This window comes from Nomascus leucogenys, chromosome 8 (assembly GCF_006542625.1).
Source record: "Nomascus leucogenys isolate Asia chromosome 8, Asia_NLE_v1, whole genome shotgun sequence".
In the NCBI taxonomy this organism is placed as follows: Eukaryota; Metazoa; Chordata; class Mammalia; order Primates; family Hylobatidae; genus Nomascus; species Nomascus leucogenys.
In genome coordinates, this window is record NC_044388.1 from 111948860 (window position 1) to 111957321 (window position 8462).

At 61.8% G+C, this 8462-nt stretch overlaps 1 protein-coding gene across 1 annotated transcript; it reads right to left on the minus strand.

The window, feature by feature from the left end:
• Positions 1 to 420: 420 nt before the first annotated feature.
• Positions 421 to 6324, minus strand: TMEM250 (transmembrane protein 250). The gene is made up of 2 exons (XM_004088854.2): positions 4332 to 6324; positions 421 to 2848 (listed from the first exon to the last, which is right to left on the minus strand). The coding sequence occupies exon 2, from the start codon at positions 2722 to 2724 to the stop codon at positions 2305 to 2307; it is 420 nt and encodes a 139-aa protein (XP_004088902.1). The 5' UTR covers positions 2725 to 2848; positions 4332 to 6324; the 3' UTR covers positions 421 to 2304.
• Between the last annotated feature and the right edge of the window lie 2138 nt (positions 6325 to 8462).

Sequence of the window (8462 nt, forward strand, 5' to 3'; positions counted from 1 at the left end):
GCGGGCGCCTGTAATCCCAGCTACTTGGGAAGCTGAGGCATGAGAATCACTTGAACCCGGGAGGTGGAGTTTGCAGTGAGCCGAGACCGTGTCAATGCACTCCAGCCCAGGTGACAAAACCAAAACTCCGTATAAAAAAAAAAGACTCTGAACGGGCCAGTGAGCCAAATGCAACCTCCACTGGCCTGCACGGCAGTGTCCCAGTGACTGCCCTGCTGACAAATCCTTGCCTGTCAGCTGGGCCACCTCCCCAGGGCAGCTTCCCACAAGGGGAACCCTGGCCTCAGGGGCTCCTTCCCCAGCATCACAGGTGTTTGTGAAAACTTTCCCACCTTACAGGAAGAGATGGTTTCTATGGTGCCCTAGGTGATTATTATGTCCTTCAAAAAGGAATAAAACAATTGAGCTTTAAGCAATCACTCCATCAACACATTAAAAAAATAGGTTTAATGCAGGTGGGTCATCACATGATGAATATCACGGGCACCGGGGACAGCAGGCGGCCAGGTGCTCAGAGGGCACAAGGTACCACAACTCCCTGCAGCGTTGACACCGCACGAGTGGCACAGCCAGCCCCCTCCGGCCTCCCATCCCACCTTCACCCTCAGCCAAGAGGCCTGGGTGATTCTGAGTAACATGTTAACAAAAAACAAAGCTTCTTTGAGGAAACAGCGTGACTTAGTGCAAAAGATTCTCTGCAGCAAGAAATGAGGCCCACGCAGGGAAGCGCCCGCCCGCCTGTCCGGGGCCTGGACGCAGCCTGGGCTCATCAGAGGTCATCCACAGAAGCTGCCGATAAATTAGAGAGCACGGTTTACGGCCAAAGATTTTTTGCTTTCTCTACCTGATTTAGGGTTTTTCAAAAAGTTTCTCTTCCAGTGGCACACAACTGTCCTCATGGCTCCTGGGCCACTGGTCCACCTGACAGGGCAGGGTCACAAGTCCCACCCATGCCCGGAGTGTGGGGACGTGGATTTGAGGTGACGCTAGGGTTGTCAGTACTGCACCCTGTGTCCTGCTCTAGGGCAGCCTCTGCCTGTTGTCCTTGCAATCATTACTCAGGGCACCCTCCCACTCGGCCCCAAAGTCACACGGCCATGGGCAGTCCACCACAGTGTTGCCTTGACTGCAAGGCCAAGGAGCAGAGCAAGGGGTCCTGGGTGAGACCTCGGCCCATGGTGGCTGCCCTCCCTGAACACAGGCATCTGCGCCCCTCCAGCCCACCTGCCCCTGTGCCATCATTTGGGCCCCCCAGTCACTGGAGGACAGCGTGGGATAGGATCTCAGCATATACCCGGGGCTCTAAGATGCTGCTGGTGCCACACAGGCTCTGGGGCTGTGTTTGCTGCACTGAGGCCTCTGCCGCCTGCTCCGGACACTTGGGACACGCAAAGTCTCCATCCCAGTTCACTGTAGCCTTGATGTCCCAGGCTTTCTTTGAGGGTGTTCCCTCAAAGAAGGAGGCCCAAAGCCCTCCCCCGCAAAAAAAGCCAGAAAGGAATGGAGGTGCCGCTGCAGAAATCCAGAGCATCTGCAGGACATCCTCACAGCTCTCCCAGAACAGGCAGACAGGCCAGTGGAGTCAGCCCCTGGCTCCCAGGGCTCCCCCAGGCCAGCCCCTGAGCTGGGAGCCTGCTGAGGCCCCTCCCACCTGAGCCCCTCTCCGCCCCCTGCTAGACTGCATCTACGCAATCCAAGGGGACCCTGAAGGCTGGCTGGGGACTCAGGACCCACACAACCCCTCAGGGTGACACACACAGGGTGGTCCGCAGGCAGTGCCAGGCCTCAGGCGGCCCAGGGCAGAGTAAGCAGCTTTGTGGCAGTGTGGTGTGTCAGCGAGGGGAGCCTTCCCTGTCCTGTTGGCTGGGGCTGGGACCAGGGCACGCAGAAGGGGCTATGCAGCCAGGAGGGCCCCCCCCTCCGGATTTGCTCCTGGGCACACAGCCCTCTGTGTCCAGGGGCCTCCCAGGGTGATGTCTAAAGTCCCTGGCAGCTGTGGTCCTGGAGAGAGGCGAACGGAGGGCCCACCCCACAGTATGACCTGAAGACGTGTGAGCAGGAACCACCGGCAGGTGGGCGCCGCCCCCGAGAGTGCACACGGGGAGGGTGGGCACAGGAAGCCAGCCTAGGGGCGGTGTCCGCAACCCCATCAGGGAAGTCTCAGCCCTTTCTTTTCTCTCCGTGGGCGCCGGGCAGCAGCGACTGCCTGGGGGATGAGCAGAAGGGAAGGCGCTGGCCGACCCCACCCATGGAGAGAACACAGCCACAGGCCAGGACGATACATCAAGCTCGCGCCCAGGGCCCTCACATGTCCACGAAGACCATGAAGCACCAGCCCAGGCCCCCGACCAGCAGCATAGTGACGTGGATGCCGTAGATGAGCAGCTCGTTCACTAGGCGGAAGTCCACGCGCCGGCGGCCCAGCAGCAGCAGCAGCACCGACAGCTTGCGCTGGAAGCGCAGCAGTACGCGAACGCCCAGGTACTGTAGGCAGAAGAGGGCGGCCAGCGCACCCCAGAGCGCCGCGGTGAACAGGCTGCAGCTGAAGTAGAGTAGGAAGCGGATGAAGCCGTACAGCCAGCGCGTCTTGATATACACGTCGAAGTTGTTGTACTTGGTGCGGGCCAGGTGGGAGGCGCGCACGGGCCCGCAGGCTGCATGCAGGCAGGTGGTGTGCGGGCCGTGGAAGGAGCGCACCCGCCGCGGAATGGGCATGACCGGCATTGGGCCCCGGTGGCGGCGGTAGCTCGCAGTGGCGGCGGTGGCGGCGTCCAGGCGGCGATCAGCGTAGGGGTCATGGGCACCTAGGCCTGGGAGCCCGCAGCTGAGCCTGGGGGGAGGCGTCGGCCTGCGGGAAGAGCCGCAAAACCCACGTCAGTGTGAGGACACCATGCGGATCCCTCCCCAGGCAATCAGCAGGCGAAAGCGGACACAAACTCCAGCGCCAGGACTACGGATAGATGGAGTCCAGGGCGGGATCTGCGGGCACTCCTGGGCTTACTCTTTTCACAAACCCTCCCAAGGATACTGCCAAGGGGTCCACCACCTGGGGAAGCCAAACTGCTTGTTCTAGGGCAGCACTGGGGAAGGGGGGCCTTCGGGGCAGTGGCCAGGGGAGGCCCCCGGAGGTGGTCAATGCCAAAACGGATGGAAGGGGCAAGAGTGGCTCTTTCCTGCAGGATCCTCGCAGCCCCCCACTAGCTGGACCACACTCTGCTCTTAGGCAGTTTGCCCGTTACTGCCCTGGTCTTCTGCAGCTGCCTGACCCAAGGCTGACGCAAGCCCTTAAATGTCATCTGCAAGAAGCCACTGCAAGAAGCCACCACAAGGCCGCGAAAAGGGACTCGAGGGCTCGCAGGTGAACCGAGAACGAGCCTGGCGGGAGCAGATGACTCCAGCAACCTGACAAGTGCTGGGTGCCAGATGGACGGCTCGGGGGCCCTGGGGTCACCTTGCTGGGCCTGAACCCTGGCACTGTCCTTCCCTAGCAGTGACTTTGGGCAGGTCACCTGACCCCAAGTCGGCTCCTGCTCTGTCCAATGGGGGTGCCAATAACATTGCCCTTGTGGGTAGCTGTGAGAGGGAAGGGGCTGGGCCTGGTGTGCACAGTGGGGTGGGCCCGGGGCCTGACAGCGGCCCTACAGACTGGGCTGCAAAGAGCAGACACGGCATTTGGCTCTCTAGCTTCACCTAGTAAATGCCGTTTATGGCTTGCCTAAATAATCTGTAGATGGAATGAACTCAAAGGTCAGGAAATAAAATCGGAGCATGAAAGTTGGTAACACTACAGGCGACTGCTGCCAAGAGCTTCGCCTGCCGTCAGATTCAGCCTGGGGCCCTGCCGTGGGGACCTGGCCGGGGCGGAGGCGGGAGGGGCCGGGGCCGCCTGACCCTCCGGTGCCCGCAGGGGCCCGGCCTCGCCTTCTCCCTCCGCCCGTCTCCTCCACGCGCTGCAGGGGCCAGAGCGGCTCTATTTAAGGCCGGCCTCGGCCTGGAGCTCGCCCCGGCCGGGACACCAGCCATGCCGCTGCCACTCAAACGCGGCTGGGCGGAGTTGTGTCCCCGCGGGGTCTCGCGGCCCGCGGCTCCATCCGGGTCCCCGTCTTTCTGCAGACGCCCGCTCGGCCCGGCCCATGGACCCAGGACTGTCTCCTCCGGGCCTCAGAGACGCGACGGGCCCCGGGCCCCGACCAACGCCTCGTGAGCACCGGGCCTGCGCCGCGCCGGGCCCCCAGGCTGCAGAGCCCCTGCCAGAGCCACTTCCGGGTCCCGCGCCGCGCGTTGCCCTGGAGACGGCCCCCGCCGAGGCCGGGTCCCCGCCCGCAGCTCACCCGGTGCCCTCTCCGCGGCGGCGCCGGCGTCCCGGACCTCGGGGCCGGCCGGCGGTGCTAGGGGCCGGACCTGCGGGCGCCTCTGTCCCTCGGGGCTCCGTGCGCAGGGCGGCCGCATGGTGCCGGGGCGCGCAGCTGGGGGCGCTGGCAGGGCGGCTGAGGGCGTGGTTCACGCGTCCCCGGCCGGGGTCGCCCTGCAGGTGACGGGGCTCCCGGGCGCGGCCGCCGGAGGCGTTTGACCCAGCGTGGGAGCCGTAGCGCCGTCCCTCGACGGCCACCGTAGGGTGGCCTCACGCCCCCCTCCACCCGCGCCGACCGAGCCGCACTTCCCTTCCCCCTGCTCCGGGCCCGCGCTGGGCGTCCCGGACTCGACGCTTCCCGAGAGCGTGCGGGCGTGCGTGCGTGCGCACGCTGCGAGCAGTCCGTAGCGTTCCCTCCCGCGAACGCCCGCGGTGCCGCGCCTGGTCTTGCGCAGGCGCAGATGGCTGTCCTGCGCAAGCCGTTCCTGGGTCGCGCCTCCGCGCACGCGCCACCGGGCCCCGAGGAGGGGCGGTGCGCAGGCGCGCTCCCGTGGAGTAGTCGTTTGGCCCCAGAAGAGGGCTTGACCCTGGTCCTGGCCCCGGACTGAAGTGTCTGCGACCCAGCGCGCTGCTGCCATCGCTGGGGTGGGGCCGGGCCCCCGAGGAAGCCGCCTTACCGGCGGGGGTGGGCGGCCCAGGGACCGGGAGCAGGTCTGGTCCTCGCGGGGCCGTGTGCGAAGGCGCCCTGCGTGGCCCAGGCCTGGGGCTGGGAGGACCGGGCGGCGGCGGGAATGGGGGCGCCCTCCAGCCTCCAGGAGGGCGGAGAAGGGTGAGACGGCCGACGCCACGCGGACCCGGGCGGCACGGAGCGGGTGGGTAGCTGCGAGGCCCGGTGGGCCGGCGGCGACGTCGGCAGCCGAAGTAGGGACAGCCCCGGAGAACGAGCAGGCCCAGCAGCAGCAGCCCCAGGCCCCCTCCCCAGTGAAGGAAGGGGACTTGTGTTAGTGTTCTCACGCCTGGTTCGTACAGGCTGGCGGTTGTCCTGGGTTTCCAGCAAGGAGTGTGTTGGGGAGCGCTCCTGGGTGTGGCTGCTGGGTAGGAGGGGAAGGCAGGGTCAGCAGCCCCTGGGGCGACCGGAAAGTGGGTGGCCCTTCAGATTCATGGCACTGGAACAAGGGGGCTGGGCCCTCCTGCCCACCAGGCCCGTCATTGGCTGCAGGCCTCCCGGGACGGCGAGCTGGCTCCTGGGCCCACGTCCTTTGGACCAGGGCCGCCCTGAGGGCTGGCGCAGCTACCTTCTCCACTGTGGCCCGGTCCCCGCCACAGGAGAGAGAGCCGCCTTTATCCGACATGAGCAGGAGTTCGAGGAACATCTGGGCGAGCAAAGGCCACCAGGAGGTAGCACAGCAAAAGGGCCAAGAGCCTGTTTTCTTTACCGATGGCTGGCGGCAAATATTCCGAAAGAAACAGGTGTCAGGCAAGAAGTGTTGGTTCACGCCTGTCATTCCACTGCTTTGGGAGGCCAAGGCAGGGGGATCACTTGCCCCAGAAGTTTGAGACCAGCCTGGGCAACATAGTGAGGCCCCTGTCTCTACAAAAAATTTAAAATCAATAAACAGGTCTCCTTCCTTCCTCAATAGCCCTGTTGCTGGCTCACCTCTCTGCCTCTCCAGATGTGAGGCAGATCCACACGTTTAGCTATTGAGATAAGGCTGGGCGTGGTGGCTCACACCTGTCATTCCGGCCTGAGATCTCGTGCCCGGGAGTTTGAAGACTAGCCTGGGCGACCTGGCTGGCAACATGGCCTCCACAAAAATAAATAAAACATTTTTAATATATAAACATTGAGATAATGGAAAGCATCTTGATGCCTGCCTTCATTTTTTGTTTTCTGTTTTAAGGACCATTAGAGACAAACTAACCAAAGAGAATTCTCCCGTCCCACGCGGCTCATGCTGGGACACTGACGCCGTGAGACGGCGCCCGTGGCCAGAAAGAGGGTGGTGTGTAAACCAGGTGGTCACCCGTCACTTGGCTTCTTGCGTGCTGGTGAGGGTGGTCACGTGTCCATGGATCAGGGCTCACACCTGGCCTATCTGGTGGCTGCACAACGGGAGGAGCAGATCCACAGCCCCCCTCCTTGCTGTGGGTTTCCCGCGTCCTCCCTGCCCTGCAGTCCCCTGGCTCCAGCTCTGGAATAGATGCCCCCTGCTTCCCACTGTGCACCCACCCACAAAAGCGCAGCGTGAGTACCCGCACTTGCCCCCACGCTGCTACCCTGCTCTGGGTACCAAGGACACAGGCACAGCAGAGCCCCCCCACCCTCAAGGCACCTGCCATCTTGTGACAGGGACAGGCTGGGGGCAAATGACCGGAAAGGGTGGCAAGTGCCATGTCAGACATATGGTCTTCATACAGGGGATGTCCCAGGACTGCTGGGCCAGAGACCCCTCCATGTGGGTCAGCGTCACCCAAGCCAAAGGCCAAGGAGGTCCCTTGGGGGGTGTGGCCGTCAGAACAAAGCTGCCAATGAGCATACCCTTAAAGGAGCTGCCAGCTAGTGAGGCTGTGGCTGGCCCTGGCTGCATCCAGACCCTGGGGTGTCCTGCAGCCGGGGGTGGACACAGGTTTTGTGGGGCCTGAGGCTTCTGTGGTTTAAGGGACCTTCCTTAAGGATAATACAGAATTAGGAACAGACCTTGAAGCTTCTGCTGCTAAACTTAGGGTCAGGTGAACCCATTGCCAACTGTGCCCAGAAGACAGCCCCCCAGGCTGAGTCAAAAGTGGTTCATAGGCCGGGCGCGGTGGCTCACGCCTGTAATCCCAGCACTTTGGGAGGCCAAGGTGGGCGGATCACGAGGTCAGGAGATCAAGACCATCCTGGCTAACATGGTGAAACCCCATCTCTACTAAAAAAATAAAAATAAAAAAAAATTAGCCGAGTGTGCTGGCGGGCGCCTGTAGTCTCAACTAGTGGGGAGGCTGAGGCAGGAGAATGGCATGAACCCGGGAGGCGGAGCTTGCAGTGAGCCGAGATCGCACCACTGCACTCCAGCCTGGGTGACAGAGCAAGACTCCGTCTCAGAAAAAAAAAAAAAAGTGGTTCACAGAGTCACGTCTAGTGTGACCCCTCATCAGCACAAACATATTCTTAGATGTCCGTTTCTGGGTGAAGTCCTGGAAGCAGATAAATGTTTGCAGAGGTGATCTGTGTGTGGTGGGATTAAAGAGATGAATATATTTTACTTTCTTTTTTAACATTTCTGTACTTTCTGATTTTGTTTTTTCAGCATGAACCAAAAAAAAAAAAAAAAAAAAAGCTGGATTTAGACAAATAAAAAGAAGTGCATGTCAGCCCGAGTGGCCTCAAACACGTTCCTGTATAGAATCTCCAGGAAAGCTGGGGCCCTCACTCGCCACTGCCTCAGGCTGGGCCCGCAGTCACGTGCTTCTCCCTACGGGAGGGTTCTGTGTCCTGAATTCCCAAAGGGTGCAGCTGTCCCCTTGTCACGTTGTCTGTGTTGATGGTTCCACACTCTCTGGTCGGCCATCTGCCCCACCAGTCTCTGCTCGCCCACGGATGGGGATGGCCACTCTAGCTGTGAGGGTGGCTTCCCGGGCTGACCCTGCTGCCTGCTGCCCATTGCTTCCAAGGTTGGGATATCACTTGGGGTTTGGGGTGAGGGGACAGTAAGGGGAAGCCCTGGTTGCCCTTTCCAGGAGAATGAGAATTTCAGGGCGGAATTGTTTATTATTTGACTTCAACAGAGGTGCCACGGTCGGGGAAACGCTTCACGCACCTTGGGTTATAGGGCAAGTCCCGTCTGTCTGCCTCGAATTTCGGTTTGGAGAATCTGCAAGCTCCACACACGTGGAAGCGTCTGTGCCCCGGGTGTGGGTTCTGGTCTTGATTGTGTTCGCGGCTGGACGCTGTCCTTGAGGCCGCCCCTTGGCACGCTTCACAGAAGACAGTGGGGGTCGCCCTTCCCTGGCTGACCCTCCAGAACCGCCAGCCTCCCCTAACTCCCTGTGAAATCAGTGCAGGGCAAGAGCCTGGACCCCTTTACAGTTGCCTTTTCTCTCTCTCTGTCCCTTCTCCATCTTCCGAGCT